Here is a 20937-nt window from a genome sequence, read left to right on the forward strand (position 1 = left end):
ATAGTTTTTTTCTTCTTCTTCTTTTCTTTTCTTTGCTATAATTGATACAGTACGTAACTACGGGTTAATTGCTGTTGTTGTCTGTCTATCTTTTTTTCATTCAAGCTTTGGCACTATTCGGAGAAGTCCACCCGTAGACCGGGGAGAATCTTCTCCGTGCTGATGGTTAACCAGCAACCAGCGTTGAGCTTCATCGCAGGATTCGTTCCTTCGTGGTGAGGAATGTCCAATCCGGAGAATGTGCTGGCTGCTAACCTGATGTTAGAAAATTGGAAAATAATAAAAGTCAAATTGTATAAACTTCAACAAAACTCACCATTAGGGCTCGATTGCTTTCAGCCCGAAACTGTTCTGCTTGGATGATCGTTCGCTTTCGCAACACTGACGGGCCGCAAGCGGTTGGCACTTTTCGGTGATTCTACTGGTGTGAATAAGTGAGTGTGTGTGTGATTTTTGTTTTTTGTTTTTACAGCAAAGGCCAACCCCTGCAGCACAGCCGCGAAAGTTTAGGATGTTAACGAAGGTCTCCGGAGCCTACTCTTCTACACGGCAACGACCGCTACACGGCAGCTAGTGGTGGTAGCAATCGCCGCGGAGGGCATCCATTGGACTGATCAGGTATTGGTTGAAGGAGCGGCCTTTGGCCGTATCTCACTTGTAGCCGCCGGTGTGGCGGGAACAGTAGGAACTGGAACCCTGGGAACTAGAGATGGAACCGACCCGCTGGTCTGCCGGGTAGACATGATTTAGGTGTGCGATGTCCAACTGCTGCGGTGTCGGTGGAGGATGCTCCGGTGGTGGTGGCAGGTAGTCCACCCAGTTTGGAGGAACTGTTGGAAAAATAAAGTTTGAGAACACTTTTCAGAAAAAATGACGATCGAGTTCTCTACCTTGGTTGCTGTTCAGTGGCCTTGGGTAACCGTAGAACGAACGAAAACTGGAAGCCGTTGAGGAAAAAGTATCGTGACCTTGGAAGCTTAGATCGCCGTTATCACTGTGAGGAATACCGTTGATGATCATAGTGGTGGCATATGGAGTAGGACTTTCCGGTGACTTTCTACAATTGTAGAATGAAGTTACACCTCTAGGATCAACCTCTGCGTAGTCGGTGCCTCCATCCGACAGTGCTTGGTTCGGATAGATATGATTGCCTTCCAACAGTTTAATGGAACTCAGACCCGAATCCTTATCGGTATCACAAGTACGCCAGCCGCGATCAATCCAGATTCCGTTGTCCTTTCGCACAACGTTTAAGCTAGGAATATCACGTCTTGCACCGATTGGAACCGTAACGACCGGTTTGCCCAGACCCTGTCGTCGTTTGAAGAATATCACTCCTCCAATAATGGTAAATAGCAGAATCACAAACAGCGACAGCACCACAAAAATCATAAACCACGTTTCGTGCAAGAAGTTGTGATGTCTGTAATCTTCATAATCATTGTAGCTGTTGTGCACTCCCTGCGGGACGATCACAAACGATGGATCCATCACCAAATGAACCGGTTTCGAGTACGGTCCTAAACCTGCTCGATTGAAAGCCGCCACTCGGATTCCGTAGCTGGAACCGGTCGTGAGATTATTCAACATCACCGATGCTGAACTGGCGTTCAGTGTCATCTGTGCCAGCAGTTTGGAAATGTTACCAGCTTTAACTTGAATTTTGTACCCCTGGAGAACCCCGTTGAGGTGATCCTTCGGCGGTGGACTCCATCGCACCCAACCGGCGGTAAGGTTAAACATTCCCGTTTGAATGTTAACCGGCGCTGCCGAAGGCAGATCCTCCATCGTTTGCACGATCCGAGCGTTGCTCGGTTGACCTTCCAGGTTCTTGAAGAATGGTGTTAGGAAAAATTCGTATTTGGTAAATTTGCTTAAGTTCGATATTATGTGACTTTCGATTTCGTTGTTCGGGATCGACAGCATGCTGTAGCGTTGATTGGCGGAGTCCAGCTCCCGGTAGCGCACGTAGAAACCTTCGACGAATTGTTCCGAACTGCTGACGTGCAGCAGCCACTCCAGCCGGACGGAAGTGGACGACAGCGGGACGATGTCGATCAGCTCCAGGATCTGAGGAAGCAAAAAAAAAACATGCAAACGATGTTGAAGCGGTTGAATTATGAGAATTTATTTTACACAGTTGAAGACAGAAGACAGAAGTGAAAAGTTCTGGTTAAAAATTTTGAAAATAAATTGGCGATGACATTATTTTTATGCCTTCGTTCATCGAGGCATCTTTAGTAATTCAATCTTTCATTTGATGAGTTATAGTTTTAAAAAGTACAAATAGTTAAAGCAATTATTTCAAAAGAGTCCCATAAAGTATTCTAATTCTTCCATTGTCAAGTGAAACTGGACGCAATTGCTTTTTCTCCGTTATGTTTATTGGCTTAGTACTAATTCCCATTCTCTAGAAAGTTCTTGACCATCAAACCCGCTCGGTAATGTGGTTACCGTCAGCCACGCACGGCACGCACGGAGGTATCGCACCGAGCATCACAAGTACTTTGTCAGCAGATTGATCCAACTGAGGACTGGACTGAGGAGGAATTACCTACGGACTGGTTGGAAAGTCTCATATGCACAAAAAGGGCCATCGACTCGGATGCACCAATTATCGAGGCATTACTCTCCTGAATTCTGCATACAAAATTCTCTCCCGTATTCTGACTCTCAGACTGAGGCCGTTGCAGGAAACCTTTGTTGGCGAATACCAGTGCGGTTTTCGAGAGGGACGCTCCACGACGGACCGAATGTTCATCTTGCGACAGATTCTCGATAAATTCCGGGAATTCAACTTGCAGACTCACCATTTGTTTATAGACTTCAAGGCGGCGTACGATTCAATTAAATAAAATCTAGCGTCAGGATAGCGGGTGAGACATCGGACTCGTTTGTGACATTAGATGGTTTGAAGCAAGGTGACGGACTATCGAATTTGCTGTTCAACATTGCATTGGAAGGTGCTACACGAAGGGCAGGCGTGCAGAGAAGCGGTACCATCATTACGAAATCTCATATGCTCCTAGGGTTCGCGGACGACATCGATATCATCGGTGTTAACCGTAGAGCAGTGGAAGAAGCATTCAATCATGTTACGGAGGAAGCGGCGAAGATTGGGCTTATCATAAATTCTACCAAAACAAAGTATATGGTGGCTGGTAGAAAGCGTGGTAGCCGTTCAGGTGTTGAAACTGCGGTGGCGATAGATGGAGATACTTTTGAAGGGGTCGACGAATTTGTTTACCTTGGTACGTTAGTGACATGTGACAACGATGTGAGCCGTGAAGTAAAAAGGCGGATAGCGGCTGCCAACAGGGCCTTCTACGGATTTTTTAGCCAGCTGAGGTCCCGTAGCCTACAATTCCGTACAAAACTCGCGCTCTATAAGACGCTAATTCTCCCGGTGGTACCCTACGGACACGAAGTGTGAACGTTGAAAGAGAGCGAGCGACGAGCTCTTGGCGTTTTCGAGCGTAACATCCTGCGATCAATTCTTGGCGGCATATTAGACGAAGGAGTGTGGCGCAGGCGCATGAATCATGAAATATACCAAGTATACAAAGATGCGGATATTGTGAAGCGATTAAAATGCGGTAGGCTACAATGGGCTAGCTACGTAGCAAGGATGCCAGATGAGAGACCAGCGAAAACAATATTTAGTAGAGAACCCGTCAGAGGCCAACGGTTAGTGTCCATGGGAGGCGCGCATTTGTCTCCTTTGAACTTATTCCTTTCATGTATTTGGTCTTCGACGCATTTATCTTCAAACCAATCCTCCTAGGCTAGACTCTATGTTAAATAGCATGCAAAATAAGCCGTCACCTTGTCTCAACCTTGTGCCACCTTGTCTCGAGAGCTTCGCCGAGATGCGTACGAAACACATCACTCGATCCAATATAGCTCTGGTCAGTCGAGTCAGTTTGTTCAGAAAATCCGTGTTATCTGCCATACCTGCTCTCCATCGACTGTATCGAATGCTGCTTCGAAATCATTGAAGATGTGATACGTGGTCGTCAGTATGATTCCGAATTGTTTTCCTGTGTCCCAATGAGAGAGTGGAAGATTTTCCAGGTGCTTGCGCGAAACCAATTCGCGACGTTGCCTTTCGGGAAACGCAATTTTTTCCAATTTTCGAGAAACTGACAGTGATAAAAATACAGTGTAAACAATATACTCTAAACCACTTTTACGTAAATTTTCAAGAGAAAATACCCATTGTATAATTTTCTGCAGCGTTATTAGTTTAGTTTAGTTTAGTTTAGTTTAGTTTGTTTATTTATCCAGTAGCGTAAGGAAAACTTTTTTTATATGCTACTTCCGGAAGTCACTATTGGTAATACTAACAAAAATTCATTACTTATTACAATAATTTTCGTTTAAAACTTATTACATTAACATCCAATTTAACGGTTCCAAAACTCTAGACAGCCCCTCTTAAAAACTGCTTCCGATGTCGATTGCTTAACAGTAGAAGGTAAGGAGTTCCAACTTACCATACCTCGTACGAATAGCGAATTGGAGTAGATGGTAGCGCGGGATGATTAGGTTTTGAAAGCGACGTCCTTGGGATGGTGCAAGCTTTTGGCGGCGAGCGCGATGTGATGAGTTTACGCAGGTACAGACAGGAACGATAAGAGTATAGATGTTGCAATGGGCAGCCAATCAGGTTTTCATGCAGATGACTAACATGAGCGAGGCGTCCAAGTCCATATACAAAGCGAACACAATAGTTTAGTGCAACACGTAACCGGTTCATAGAGGGGGGGGGGGGGGGGGTTGACGTGTAATAGTTCTCCGAAAGAAAGTGAGGCAGTATCAACCATGAAGCGAACGAAGACAAGCATAGATTTTGCCACCTTGCTGGTTTATAAGACCGTCCCATTGGAGGTCCGCTGGAAAAAAAAGCCAAGATTCACCGCTCGATCCGTCCAGTCAATAGTTTGGTCGTTCAGTGTGATTGGTGGCAGCAGATCCATCGGTGTGGTATTCCTGCGCCTTCCTCGAAGTGCCTTACTTTGTGACTGATTAACGTTTAACTAGTTTTTTTGGGACCACTCTGCAATTCTGACAAGATCTGAGTTCACCATTTCAACGACGTTTCGAGGGCAGGTATCCGGGCGGTCAATATATAATTCTACATCGTCCGCAAAAAGTTGGATAGAACAATGCCGTAGAATTGTAGTTAAATCGTTAACATGGCAGCAAAACAGTAATGGGCCAATCACCGATCCTTGCGGCACACCAGAGGTGCAGTATCCCGCTTCAGACTGTAAGTCTCCGCAAAATACAATTTGTGTTCGTTCTTTGAGGTAAGACTCCAACAAACTCGTAGCAGGTCTGGAAAAATTGAATTACGTTTCCAGCTTCGTGCATAGTAACCAATGAGGGATCGTGTTGAATGCTTTAGAGAAATCTAGTAAAAGTAGTATAGCTGATCCTTTCATATCAACTGCGCTTGCCAGGGCATCGTACACACGGAGTGCTGCTGTTTATATGCCTTGTCCTTTACGCAAACCTGCTTGAAACTCCGACAGTAAATTATTCTCAGTAATGTACTCCGACATTTGATTCTTCAAAAGCTTTTCGAACGCCTTCGATAAAGCGCAGAGTGTGCTGATTGGGCGAATGTTTATAAGGGCATTAATATACGTTTTTTCTGCAACGGTACTACCTTGGCTTGCTTCCAGCACGAGGGATAGGACGATGTACTTATGATACAGTTAAACAAGTAGGTGATTTGATGTACAAGCAACGGCAGAATAATTTTTACGAACTTTATCGGCAACCCATCTAGTTCAATAGCATTTGATTTTATGTCCCATACAGCGTTTACGATTTCCCAGGATTGCACCGAGCGAAACGAGAAACAGTACGGCGAATTTTGAGGTCTTCTTCTTGGATTATCTGCGACTGCACCGCGAATGTAGCTTGATAGGAAGACTTGGTTGACTTCATCTGGATAAAATTCACACACAGGTGACGACCAGCTGCAATTTCTTTAAGTCGCTGCCAGAGAACTTTCGTTGAAACTTGGCAATTTAAGAAACTATCCATATATTGCGTTTTTGCATTCGCTATAACTGTGTTTGCTCTGTTTCTCAGCACCTTGTACCGACTTCTTACTGGGTCCTTGAGCTCTCTTGGTGCCCTACGCCAATCTTGGTAAGCTAGATCTCGTTCTAATATAGCTGTGCGGACTGCACTGTTAAACCACGCATTACATGTCTTCCGTTGTTTCCCTCTTCGAAGTGGAATGCATTCATCATGGATTTTGCTTCATATGCGAATTAAAGAAACTGACCAGCTCGTTTGGATTGTGGGTATCGTAGAAATTATTCCACGGTACAGAAGCAATTTGATGTGGGACACCCTTTAAGAACTTTATAAACATGAGAAACGAGAAGCGAGAAACGCTGGCAACGGCTCTCACTGTGTGATTTCCAAGATTTGGGAGGATGAGAAGCTACCAAAAGAATGAATGAAGGGAGTAGTTTGTCCCATCTACAAGATGGGTGATCGGCTCAACTGCTGCAACTATCGTGACATAACGCTGGTAAACGCCGCCCGGAAGGTACTTTCTCGGATCCTATTACGCCGTTCACCGATAGCACAAAGCACCGTAGGGAATTAGCTCGAGCCACTGCGGACCAAATAGTCACTATGCGACAAATCTTGCAGTATTGTCGGGAGTACAAAGTGCCCTCGCGTCGCATCCTTATTGATTTCAAAGCAGCATACGATACAGTTGTTCGTGACCAGCTATGGTAGATAATGCACAAACACGGTATTCCGGAAAAACTGACACGGCTAATCAGAGCTACATTCCGGAACTTTCCGTTGGCGGAGGCAATCTATGCCAGAATGAAAGCGGAATGTAGGAGGATTGGGCCAAAAAAATACGTCAAATACGAAATGCATGAAAGGAAGAGGCTCAAAGGAAACAAACGCGCCCCCCCCTACTGTCCGTTAACGGCGACGAACTAGAAGTGGTAGACGAATTCGTTTACATATTTGATATCGCTGATGAACACGGACAACAACAGTAGTAAGGAGATCCAGCGGCGCATTCCAGCGAAAAATCGAGGCTACTTTGCCCTTCGCCAAACGCTACGATCAAGAAGCATACACTGCCGTACGAAGTTGATAATGTACAAAACCCGGTCAGACCGGAAGTTCTTTGAGGACTTGAAGCCGTGACACTACTCATGGCTACAATCGAAAACTACTGTACCAATTCGCATGAAAATTTGCATGTAGAGGTTTTTGGGACCAGGGCAGGTTCTTATGATAGTTAGAGACTCCTCCCCTCACTAAGGGGCTCCCATACAAATGAAACACAAATTTCTGCATAACTCGAGAACTAATCAAGCAATTTTTTCTATGGTGAATTGAGACCCCTCCCCTCTTTAGAAGAGGAATTATGACTCCTCTTCCCTTTAAGAAGGGGGGGGAGGTTTCCATACAAATGAAATATAAATTTCCTCATAACTCGAGAAATAATCAAGCAAATGGAACCAAATTTGGCATGTGAAGGCTTTTCTTGCCAAAAATTAAAAGTGTCAAAAGTTAGCCATTGCTTAGTATCATGAAAATAAAAATAATGTTTGTGGTAGGAAATATAGACATAGTTTCTTCGGAAAAGTTGTAAACATTGTAAAAACATGCAACTTTGCTGAAGAAATAAAATTTCTATCTTTATCGAGTGCTGAACTACAGGGCATATTCTTTGAAATTTCTTTAAAAATTAGTTTTTCATACTTAGCTTTTGTTAGTTGTCTTTACAAGAATACAATGTTCTAGGCAATTATCGAAGCTCTCAAAACACACGTTTTACAGAAGACCGCAAATCTGTGGGACTTTTACTTTCTAAGTTATCATATATTCAAGCCACAGACAAACAGGCATAACACTCGTTTTCTATTCTTCGCACCGATTAAACCGTCATTTCAAATTTGGGCTTAGTTGGGAATGTCTCCGTTTTGGCCAAAGTGGCGCTTTTTGACGAAAGAAGGGGAATTCCCCATAAAAAATACTTGCTACTTCGAGGGATACCCACGTTGCTATTTGATATTTGGGAATGTCGATCATAGATGGTGCTAGTGTTCAGGCTAAATATGAGGAACGATAATTTTTGTTGATTTTTCTTCCAAGGGTTATGTCTGTTTGTCCGTGTTCATGCTTTAAATTTTCGTAGCTTCTCGAGCCTATGGGGTAAAATGGGGCAAGCGGATTTATAAAGTCAGTGCTTCATTTTACAACTTAAGTCGAGTACTATAAACTAGTATGGGTTCCGCTTGTCCCAAACCAGCCAAATGAGAGTAGGGCTAGTGTTATCACCGAATCTTAATAGCAATGCTCTTTTTTTAATGCATGTAGCTTTAAGCTGAAATTTATTTTAACTCAATAATTTGTTCACAATTTATCTTAATTTCTACTTACAAATTCGGGTTAGAATCAAACTTTTTCCAACAATCTGTGTAATGAACGAAATCCTGCCCAATCAATATTTCTAATCAACCTTCAACAATTAGCGGTAATAAATTTAGGCTAGAGAAAAACGTGTTACAATTTAGGTTGAATTGTACTCACGGTCGCAATGTCGTACCAATTATAATTAATTGTAATGAACAAGTCCTTTTACTAACTTTTTATCCTATAATAATTATCGATAACTAATTTAAGTAAGAATCGGAAATGAATATATACCTTTAGGTTTAATCTGTAAGTTAATATTCATGAAACTTATATTGTTTCTACACGAGAGATGCTTGCAATTTGGCTGTAGGTAACTGATACTGATACCGATAAATTTCTCTGAGAGCTTATCAGTGTCAATCGTCAGATCAGCACAGCAGCGTATCAATCAAGGGGTTGCAAGACGTTACAGCTAGCATACGTTTTATGTGTTTCGCATTCGCTAAAAGCACAATTTTATATTGCTTTTAAATGTTTTAATGAGTCATTTAGTATGTGAAAACACACATTTTCTCTAGGACCTTTCCTTACAAAGTTATCGCCTTTGGCTCGTGAAGTTAAGGAGAAATAAGGCTTAGATAAGCGATAACTTTGTAAGGAAAGGTCCTAGAGATTTGCAATCTTCTGCAAAAACACGTGTTTTAAGTCTTTCAATAATCGTCTAAAACCATATACTCTTGTAAATTGCAACCAACATACGCTGAATATGGCAAACTTATTTGTAAAGAATTTCCAAGGAAAATGCTCTATAGCTCTGTACTCGAAAGAGATAGAAATGTCATTTCTTCAGCAAAATGGTTTATCTAAAGATAAATCTAAAGATTTTCTATAACTTTGCCGAAAAAATCATGTATCTATCTACGAAAACAAAAAAAAATGTACGTGTATCGAGCCTTTAGCGAACGCGAAACACATAAAACGTATGCTTGCCGTACTCTCATTTGGGTGGTTGGGGACAAGTGGAACCCATACAAGTTTATAGTACTCGACTTAAGCTTAAAGATAAAGCGTTGATTTGATAAATCCGCTTGCCCCATTTTACCCCATGGGCTCGTAAAGCTATGGAAATTTAAAGCTTGAATATGCGATAAGTCAGCAAGTAAAGGCCCAAGAGATTTGCGGTCTTCTGTAAAAAATATATATTTTGAGAGCTGCGACAATAGCCTAGAACATTTTATTCTTGTAAAATGCAACTAAGAAAAGCTAAGTATGAAAAACCAATTTTTAAAGAAGTTTTAAGGAATATGCCTCATAGTTCAGCACTCGATAAAAATAGAAATTTTATTACTTCAGCAAAGTTGCTTGTTTTTATAATATTTACAACTTTGCCGAAGAAACTATGTCTAATTTCCTAACACCAAAAAGTTATTTTTTTATTTTCACTATAGTAAGCGATGACTAACGTTTGACAGTTTTCGATTAAGGAGAATATCCATACAAACAAAAGAGCTGAAGACATGGGCGTAGCGACGGGGGGGGGAGTGGGTTGGGGGTTTAGTGCGCATGTCCTCAGTGCGCATTGTCAAATCCCTAAAGACTATTGGTCTACTAAAGGGGTGTACAGCTTATGCCTCTTGATCGCACCGTTTTGCGAAGGCAAAGTAGGCTCGATGTCCTGCTCAAATACGTCGCTGGATCTCCTCATTTGTGTTGCTGTCCCCAGGCCACCAGCGATCCCACATATACGAACTCATCTACCACTTCTGGTTCGTCGCTGTTAACAATTTGCGTCCGCGAAAAACGCACATTGGTCTCATTTGAGCTTCTACCATACATGTATTCGGTCTTCGACGCATTTATTTTAACCCCAATCCTCCTAGCATCCGCTTTCAGTCTAGTGCAAATGGCCTCCGCCGTGACAAAGTTTCTGGCTTCAATATCCAAGTGCGAAGTCGGCGTAGTTGCTACATTTACTGAAAATAATTTCTGGCTTCGATATCTGCTCGTCAAATCATCCCCTCAAGAGCGATTTTGGAAAGCATGCAGGATAAGTTGTCAGCATACAACATACCTCGATGCCAACTGAGAGGCAAAATTTTAACATTCGTCATATTTTATTTCAATTCGATTTTTTTGTTAAATGAAGAACACTCAATTTCTACCTAAATAGATTTTACCTGAAAATAATTTCCTGTTTCTTGAATAAACTGCCTAAGGCTAGGCTGTCCGTTTTTTTGTTTTGAAAAAACCTTCCCCCCCCCCCCCCCCCGGGCAACTTTTCTGGCTACGCCTTTGGCTGAAGACCATAAATGATAAAATCAAACCAAAAGACACTAGGAAAAAAGTTCCACTTTTCGCCATTTTGGACTACTGCGCACTGCTTGGAGAGATTCCTATCGTACATCTGGCGAAAGTCGGTAGGTCCGGCTCACCGTAGGACATGTCATAAGGATGTCATCAGTGGATGTCGCAGTGGTCAAATCTTCCGACAAAAAAAAAGGATGTCATAAGTACGACGAATACAACTCTCTTCAATAACTCCATCGGCACCAGAAACAGGGGGCTCAACGTGTAAAATGGCTCGACCAAAACGTTAGTGATTTGCGACCACTGGGAAATTGGCGGTGAGTGGCCCAATATCAAGTTCAATGGATACGACTGCTTGAAACAGCACGAGCCGGGGTGGCTCTATGCTGCTGAAGACGACGATGACGACTATATTTTGTCTACAATAAAACAAATTCATCAACAGCCCACCGAAGGAACCTCGGAAAAATGGATTAAAAAGTACGTTACTTTCTGATAAATTTTTAACTTTGATTAAAAGTCTTCAGAGGCAATGTGTGTTTTAACATACTAAATGACTCAGTAAAACATTTAAAAGCAATATAAAATTATGTGCAAAGTTATTAAGCAAAAGAGCTCTTTTAAAACAAAACGTTATATTTCTCAACCAGTAAGAAATAGATAGTTACTATATTTTGCAAAGTTGCTTATTTTAGTGTGTTCTACATCAGTTTTGAAAAAAAAACTATTTTCCGACGTATTAAAAACAATCAAAAGTTTTTAATAGCTTAATGGGGGAATTCACAGTCACCCTTATAGTGTAAAAAGATGCACTTTATTTTATTAGTGAATTTCTCTGAAAACACCACCCTTGAGAAATTACGCATATTTTACGCAATGGGAAATGATCGTTTTTACGAATCGGCACCACTGTGCATTGTTAGAGCAAGACGACGACTGGATGAGCTAGCTGTACTATTTAGAAAACAAGTGGTCAAGCATTCCATTTAGTCTGGAGCAGCGGTCGATGGAAAAGAATTTAAATTTTTACCTGCCAAGTCCCCTCTCCTCATTTCGGTGGCTTGTGGGAGACGGCAGTCCAATTGATGAAATAATATTTGTAGCGACCAGTAATAGAAGTGACTTGCTTAACAAGACAAAAGTATCAGGAAAAAAGAACAACTTATCCATTGGCATCCTAGGATAGAGGAGACAATCTTCTATCCCTCAAAATTGTGGGCTCATGAGTAGTAATAGGCAGACTAGCTTAAAGCAAACGGAAACTGCAGGGTTGTTAGAGTTCAAACTAAGGATGGGGAAATTGTACCTGCCATCAGAGAATTCATTTTGAATCGTTTTAGGAAATCGCATATCATCTTTTGCAGTGCAGTGCTGCATTCGGTGCATACAACCTAACAGAGTCCAATGTGTTCGATCTAGGGAGGTCACACATATCCATTTCCGATACTTCGGAGTTGATATACGATTCATACCAAAAACATGTCCAGTATCAGCATTCTACGGATCAGACATCGATTCTATTTGCATTATATGTCTTAGACACTTCCACGTGTTGTCGATAATATCATTAATAACCGGTATGTAAAGCATTGCCATATTTGTTAGTTATTTTATTATCATAAAACCCACTGTTAAGCGATCAACTAATTAAAAGGTAAACTAAATTAGATGTTTTATAAATTCATTTATTACGGTGAAAATGAACTGTGAGTAGGCAGACTCGTTAAGCAAAATTAACTTGATTATTTCTCATAGAAAATTTCGGTTGTGTAATAAGTTATCCAGGGCTTGTTCCACGGGTTCAGTTAAACAAGAGTTGCACAAGGTACTCTTAAATAAAAATGGTTTTTTGGGTTAACTCTGATAATATCAAACGCAAATAAATGTAAATCTTCTAATCTTCATCAGACTAATGGTATAAAATACGACTCAAATGTCGTACATTCCTCACGTACACGGAAAATTGCAATCCTATCGTTTCTGTCATGAAAACTAATGTTTTCCTAGAGGTTACGAAATGGAACCATTAAGAACGTATGTTGATTGATGTTACTTCTGCTGCATTCATTGGTACCTCAAACATACCGAAGAGAAAATGTTTAACTCTCATCTAGCAAAAAAAAAAAAGAAAAAAAATCCAATTCCATCCACCCAGCAAACCATCAGCCCGCACAAAACCTTATCAAAAGTTTCGCTAAATGACAGTCATATGTCAGTCATTCTACCGCAAATATCCCTTAGCAGTAAGTCCCTCTTTTCAAGAGCTGAAAGCTACATGGTACCAACATGCTACGTACTTCTGAGCTGAACCGACTACCACACCGACGACGCACGACGACGCCCGGCATGAGCAATCACATTTTTCATCCTGAAAATTAGACCACTCTCGGCGCGCACGGGGCCTTCGACGTCACACGATGCTTGCAGTGAGACGTGTGTGTGAGTTACGCACATGCCTGCCTGCCTGACTGTTCATTGGATGACAGCAATGTGGGTCAACTAATAAATCACAACAAGTGAGGCTTGTCCCCACTATCCATCTTTTAGCTTCTTCCCTCAGAGCGCATTCAGTCACACCAAACGACAGGACTCATATATGTTCATGTAATTCATGTCGAAACGGGCAAGAGACCACAATGACGATGATGATGATGTTAGGGGGGCTGGTAATGATAACGGAAGACACTTTTCCGCTAGAATGACAACAAACTCACCTTCCCACTGAGAACGTTCCGGGCGCTCTCCATTTCCTCCGGCACGCTGACGCGATCATCCGACGATAAGGTGCGAAACGGTGCCGACAGGCCAGATGGGGCCGAGACGCCGTACGCATTTTCCGCTCGAACAACAAACAGGTAAGTCGTTTCCGGTGACAGTCCGGTGACGGTGGCAGTATTGCCGGCAATCTGCCGTAGGGCTACGCTCCAGCCCGAGTCGCCTTCGTTGTCCGTGCTAAATTGCTCGATGGTGTACGTGAGGGGGACCGACGCTGTCGGACGGGATTTGCCGGAATCCTGCTGACTGCGCCCGGGCCAGGCTAGGGTGATGTTGCTGTTGGTGATGTTCAGAGCCCTTGGGGAACCGGGCGCCGACGGCGCGAAATCAGCACTGAATGTGCGCTGCTGGACGGCCGGTAGACCGTCTTCGACCTGAAATTAAGCAAGTGTTTGATTATTTATTAGTTTGCGATACATTCCATCCGTAACGGATGATTATACGCTTTTAAATTCGATACACAAGCACGGGTCCACTTGGCCTGAATTCGGTCAATGAAATCGATTTAAATTTTCCACTTACCATCAAGTACGCACTCCAGGATGCCAGTTGTTTCGTTGTCGAGCCCGCATTTCCGAATCGAGCCACACAGCGGTACCAACCGCTGTCTTGCTTTTGCAGATCTGCAAAAAAAAACGGCCGAAACAAAGAGGAAAATCAGTGCGTAAATATTTGAGCAATGCTTGAAGCTATGCAATCGGTTCAATATAATCAACACCGGCTGTTCACCACATCCGATCCGTGCGGGTGGTTTCAGTCGAAAATTCGAATCGTTCGAAAACATTTGGCCTCGTTATCCACGAAGTAATATGAAACAAATAGAGAAGCTCCTTTTTGCCTTCTGAAAGCAATACGTAACCAATTAGGAACGTACTTTAGCTTTGAAAGTTTATTATTAATGCAAGCCCTATTGCAACAGATGGACAACGTTTGGCTTGCTTCGGACCGAAGATTATCACCGTGGTTACCCGCATAAGTGAACTTATGCATTAAAGATACACGTTTATGTTCTCCGGATTCCAAAAGCATCCATTCCTGCTTCGTATCCTCCTTACACTTCAAAGTATCGACCCGATTTTGCCTTTGCACACCTTCAAAATAAACGATTCACAAGTAAAGCTCTTCCATTCCGGTGATTTCACACTTCCGCTCCAACCAACCAACCAACCAACCGAACGCCCCCGCCACCGTGCAGGCAGCGGTTTGCCCTTTGAAGCCGGAATTGCATATCCCGTAAAACATGAGAAAGGCTGGATTCGGTTGCGGAAACAATGAATTACATTTTATCGCATCCTTCACACAGGGCGTACCGAGATATGTACGCCGCCGCCGGTACTCTACCGGGTTTTACCTTTATCTTTCTTCCCCTTGGTAGATTCTAACTCCGGGCAAAGATCCGTAACAAAGACACACACGCTCCCACTCACATATTGCCAAACACTTTCTCAGATATTATATTCCTCCAATAAAGCTTACATATTTATGTGCCCATTCGGAGTTCCTGGCGACAGTTAAAATGGAAACTGTTGGACTGCCTCGACGTCGTCGTCGTCTGCTGCTGCTGCTGCTGCCTGTAGCCTGTACTGTCTCCTTTTCAACACAATATTTTAGGGATTTCGAGAAAATCCAACATGAATTTTTTCTTTCCCCGTTCAAGCCTTGGGCCTCACATCCGAACAAACACACAAATTCCTCAAGCACGACATTCTCTTCCGACAGTTAGAGCTTTGATAGCAAAATACTACGTTTGCTTGCCGTTCACTTGTTTGCTGCTATAGGTCCTGTCCGTCCGGAAAAAAAAGTCGAACAGCGCTTCCAGCCAGCATCCTTCGCACAAAGCTTTCTCGAAATCTAACTGAACACATACACACACAGACACAAAGCCGACTGCTTTCCATTAGATTCCGCCTACCGACAACGGTTTCGAATGTCCGTCGTCGACGACGACGACGACGACGGGAAAAACTGCAACTGCAATATGCAGTTGCGGAGATGAAAGTTTTTCTCCAAATCCGCCCGAAGAAACGTTTCGTCGTCGGTCGCTCGTACTGTTGCTAGCTTATTAGAATGCGCATTTTCTGCCGACCGGGCCGGACCGGCCCCGAGGTCCCCGTTTCTATTGCTCTCGGGGTTTATTGAATACAAGAAATAGAAATGTTTTGCTTGCATAAAATATCCGGAGTTAGAACGGACTTGAATGAAAAGCAAAACATTTCTTTTTGCTCAGCATGAAAAATGCGGTGTTCGATAGTGGTTTGCCCCCCGCTGGGGGATTGCGATTAGTTCAGAAGGCTTGATATAGACCAGAGGAGCCATAAACAGTCTACTCTAGGTGAGAAGAACTTTGTGTTTTGTTAATGGGAAATACAAAACCATTTTGTTTATAAAAGTGAGAACTACAAGAACATTTTATCCATCACAAAAACAATTAGAATTTTATGGACAGTATGATTACTTCGAGTAAAGCACCAGTTATAGTAAAGATCCATACGTTTTTGCGTTGATTTGAAATTCAACCAGATATTTCATTTCATACAAAATGTTTGGAACAATTTAAACCATAATGATTTGGTTTAATTGTCAATTTGCAGCTTTTTAGCTGCGATTTTGTTGGCATCTCAGTTGCAGATCGGTTGCAGCGATAGAGAACGAGAAAGAGAGAGAGAGAGAGAGAGAGAGAGAGAGAGAGGAAGGAGGAAGAGAAAAGTTACATAATAAGGCAAAAAAACAAAAAGCAATAAAATAGTAAGACAAGCAGCAAAACAAGGAAAACAAGAGTAACAGAAAAGAAAAATAACAGAAGAAGCAGAAAAGATAAGATAATAAAGAAAACAAAAAAGAAAAAACTAAAGAATTAAAATGAAAAATAAAACCAACAAAAACAGAAAGATAAAACTTATAAAGAAAATAAAGCAACAAAATCAAAATAAGAAAAGTTAGTAAAACGAGCGAGGAAAAACTGCCAAAAAACGTGCAATATTTGCAATGGAAAAATATAGCAAATGACAATTAAACAAAATAAAAAAAAGAAACAAAGAAAAGCAAAAAAGAACAAACAGTTGCAATAAAGCATGAAAACCATAGTAAAAAGAAAAACAAAAATAAAAAAAGTTGTATACTGTGCGATGTGTCATGAGTTCAATCCCGGTTGAAGGAGGAGCAATTTTTGATAATGTGTGAAAGTTTTTTTCAGTGCTATTTGTGAATTTTCTCGAAAATAGTTGTACTATTTTTGACAGCTTCGTCTAAATAAACTGTCGATATAGCAGATAAAGGCAAAGAAGTTTTTCTTATAGTTTAACAAAATTATAACAAAACCTGCTAGAAATATTACAACAAATTTTGATATAATTTTGCTCTGAGCATAACAAATTTTGTTACATTTTGCTACAACTGCATAGAAGTTCTGATAGAATTTTTGATATTTTAACTACATACGAGACCAAGATTATAACAAATCATGTTAGAGAAACTGTCATAACAGAATATCATGATTTGTTATAATTTTGTTATGTTTGTCCGATCGGAGAGCGTACGCTTTGCAACAGGCGATTTGCGACTCCTTTTCAAGCTTTGGCTGGTTCTGAAATTGGTTAGCAAGCGTCTGGCCACCGACAGGAGGAGCCCCAGAAGTGTCCAAAAAGCAAAGACAGCTGAACCTAAAACTTATTTGAAAGTGGTAGCTCTTTTCAACCGGAGCCCGAAATTGTCATTGAGAGCCGCGGCGAAAATGGCAGAAGTTTCAAAAACCCATGTTCAGAAAGTAAAAAGAAGTTGGAGCTGTTTCAAGACACAAGATTTACAGGATTGTAACACGAAGCAGAACTTGGAGCAAATAAATGCTGTGCTCTAGAAGAGCTTGCTGACGGAGTACGATTGTGTCGTGATGGATGATGATATTGCTTGAAAAGTATCGCCTTTGCAAACGATTTCTGCACTGTGTGATAGCAGCATAATTTATATTGCCTTTTTTGATTGTCTTGGCATGCCGCTACCGCCGCTATTGAAATTCTACCAAGCAATGGTACAATGACAATGGCGTCACCGTGGTCCCCGGGACTAATACCCTGAACTTAAGGTCGATATAAGATTACTCGTCCCACACCCCACTGTAATAATGTACTGGTGAGAGCAGAAATGGTTCGAAGACAGTAAGACGCACCAAAGAACACCAATATGACTGCTATAGGATACGACCCACTGCCAATGTATCTGCACTATCGCCACCGATACAAATACAATGAAACCCTTAATCCACCTTTCCTAGCCCCCCCCCCCCCCCCTCAAAAAGAGAAATGAACCAGAAAAGGGAAATCAAAAAAAGGAGAAACGAACGAAGAAAAACAAGAAAGAATCGCAAAAAACGAAAACAAAAAATTACGAAAGAAAACATGAACTCAAAAAATTAAAAGAAACGCAAAAATACTAATAAAACAGGAAAAAACACAAAAACAAGAGAAACGCAGGAAAACAGAAAAGTAACATTTGTTGTTGTTACTTATCTCTGCTTTCCTGTGGAATAAAGAAAGAAAATATACAAGAAAATGGCAATAAAAAAAAGAACCGAACAAACAAATGAATGAAATTACACAGCACAGGAAACCATCCGCGTAAAGCAAACCCGATAAAATGGCACATTTCATGTAATAAACCGCGGAAATTTCGTAATTTGCGTTGAAATAGTCGCGTTAAGTGCTAGTTGAGCGTATAGTTCTTAGCTGAACTATACGCTCAACTAGCACTTAACGCGACTATTTTATTAGGAAAATAAAAAGAGAAAAATGGCAAAAAATTCGCCCCAAAATAAATTTAAAAACAGAGAAACGTCGAAAAACGGGCTAAAACAAAATGTGGAGCGATTGAAAAAAAAAGACCAGAAGCGAAAAGAATGCGAAAAACACATACTAAAAAAGCAGCTTAATACGATAAAGAAAAGTAACAAAAGCAGAAAGAGAAGAGTAGCAAAAAAGAAATAAAGAGTATTTAAAAAAAGAAAACATAGAAAAAAGAGAGAAAAATCTAGCAAATGACGGACCAAGAAAGTAAAAAAGTAAAAAATACCAAAAAAAAAATGAAAGAAAAACACTACACAAAAAAGGGCAGCAAAAAAAGTAAAATGTAACAACAAAGAAAGAGGAAAGCAGTCAAAAAAAGGAAAGTGACAACAGATAATGAGCAAAGTAGCAAAAAAATAATAGAAAAAGGATATGGCAATAAAAGAAGGGAAACCATTTGCAAATTTGGTGAAAATTCATTGAAATCGCTTTTTACACAAAGGAAGCGCGCCGCGTAAAGCACCCGAGTTAAATTGGAAATTCACGAAAAAACCGCGCAGGTTCCGTAATTTGCATAAAAATAGTTGCGTAAAAAGACCACGTAAGATGCGACTTCAGTTTATAGTGTCGTAAAACAGAAAACAACAAAAAAACAGAATTAACAAAATATTGCAGAAAAATATGCAAAAAAAAATGATAAAGATGGAGTCAGCCATAGGTCTAGAAAAATTTCCTAAAAGTTCTAATTTTTTATCTCTGCTGGAAACAGTGTGTGGTCTTAATAGGTCAAAAATAAAGAGCCGACGGAAAATGGCAAAAACAGTATAAGAAAAATTCGATAAAGAAAGACACAAAAAGCGAAAAGAAAGAGAAAACTGACTAAAAAAGGTAAAAACTAAAAAAGGATAAAGGAATGAAATGAATACAGAATGAAAAGAGTAACAAAAATGATATGAAAAAGTGTTAAAAAAGAAAGAAAAATCAAGCAAATGACGTAATATATATATTATAAAGAGCAAAAAATAAATAAATAAATAATACCAGAACGAATAACGGAAGCCGAAAAAGAAAGGAAAGAAATAGAAATTTTAGAAAAACGGACAATGCAAAGCAACACAAACGGAAAACGCAAACAAACAAACAAAGATAGAGAAAAATATTTAAAAACAATAGGGAATCAGAAAAAAACATACAAAACAACAATAAAATCCTAAACAAAGAAAGCAACATATAGGTGAAAACGAAAGAAAACAAAAGTTTTTACAAAAGTAAAAAGCGAAACCAATAAGGAGAAATTGAAAACCCTAAGTTGGAGTTTGGGCTAAAAAAGAGAAAGTTGAGACGGAAACCAAACCAAAACCTTAATTAAATAGTCCTAATTAAATGGCGTTAAATGGTAAAAATATATAAACACAATTGAGCACAATTAACGAATAACTAGAATGAAAGTGAACCAAAAATAAACCAAAGCGAAAAATAAAAAAAATAAAACAAATGAAAATGAAAATGTAAGCAAATTTTGTTAACTGTTCAAGTAAAGTTACATTTTACACGTGCAGCCTACTCAAAGAAGCCCGAAGCGGAAACCCAAACGGTACAGATCGTTTGTGAATGGTAAACGTAAAGAGCGAGGTCAGTAGTCGAGGAAATTGACAGCCCTGGATGAGAGCGAATATAAAACGCGTTCAGCGCATACACTTTTACCCCTGGTAGTATTCTTTTATCTGTCAGCCTATGGACATGACTACTGAACTACTGACAGTGTTTGTCTTTCTGAGGTTTTCTACCCTTTAAAGCAATTAATTCATGAATTAGAGTGCTGAATGATTACTCAAGTAACCTGTCAGCCAATGTTTTTATTTTTGATTTATGTTTTAGAGCCCAAAGTTTAGTTTTTTAAACTGCCTACTCTTTATAATTAACTAAAACCTGGCTGAAAAAGATCCAAAAAAAAACTTCGGAGCACTGTGTACATCTATTTTAATTTCGTTCGGCATTGTCGACAGTTCAAAATGAAAAAATGATTCACATTTGATTTAATTCACTATTGTCGAGAGTAAATGAATGCAGAGAACAACACGAACTTGAACGCAAGTGATTCACTCGAATTGTTGGATTCAGGTTGGCAGGTCTCAGTTTATTCCATCTGTACTAGAAACTAGAAATTCGAGATTTCAGGGCACTGAGCAAGGCCTTCTGTCGATATTGTCGCATGGAACAGATACAGCGAGCTCTGCTAATGGAATCTGCCGCTTGTTAGTAAATTAGTTCTCTAGTGTCTTGAACACTGAACCAGTTGCTTAATGAATAATCGACGAAGCTCATTGAAATATACCAGAAGGAATACTTCAGATGCGAGATATTTGCTTTTCCGAAACAAATATTGCAGCAGCAATTATGAAGTTGCAAACCCGTCTTTGCAACTGAGACCAGATGGTACCACTGATTCTCTTCAAGAACTGTATAGATTCCTTATGTATACCCTTAGCCGCAATTGCAACCTGTCGCTGAGTCACTCAACAATCCCAGATGGAGTGTTTTCAAGAAAGGCGATCGCAGGGCTGTGGAAAACTGCCGACAAATTACCTCTTTATGCGCTGCATCGAAGCTGATAAAGACCCTCGTAAATTAATTCCTATTTCATAAGGCAAAGCCTCCTTAT

At 40.7% G+C, this 20937-nt stretch overlaps 1 protein-coding gene across 1 annotated transcript in view; it reads right to left on the reverse strand.

The window, feature by feature from the left end:
* Positions 1 to 651: 651 nt before the first annotated feature.
* The window catches only part of LOC128737580 (roundabout homolog 2-like), a 52599-nt gene continuing 32313 nt past the window's right edge, over positions 652 to 20937 (reverse strand). The window contains exons 7-10 of the mRNA XM_053832253.1: positions 14023 to 14123; positions 13440 to 13874; positions 891 to 2070; positions 652 to 830 (exon numbers count right to left, since the gene is read on the reverse strand). Coding sequence (XP_053688228.1) covers positions 652 to 830; positions 891 to 2070; positions 13440 to 13874; positions 14023 to 14123 — 1895 coding nt within the window. The remainder of the gene's footprint in view (positions 831 to 890; positions 2071 to 13439; positions 13875 to 14022; positions 14124 to 20937) is intronic.

The sequence above is a fragment of the Sabethes cyaneus genome, chromosome 2 (assembly GCF_943734655.1).
Source record: "Sabethes cyaneus chromosome 2, idSabCyanKW18_F2, whole genome shotgun sequence".
NCBI lineage: Eukaryota > Metazoa > Arthropoda > Insecta > Diptera > Culicidae > Sabethes > Sabethes cyaneus.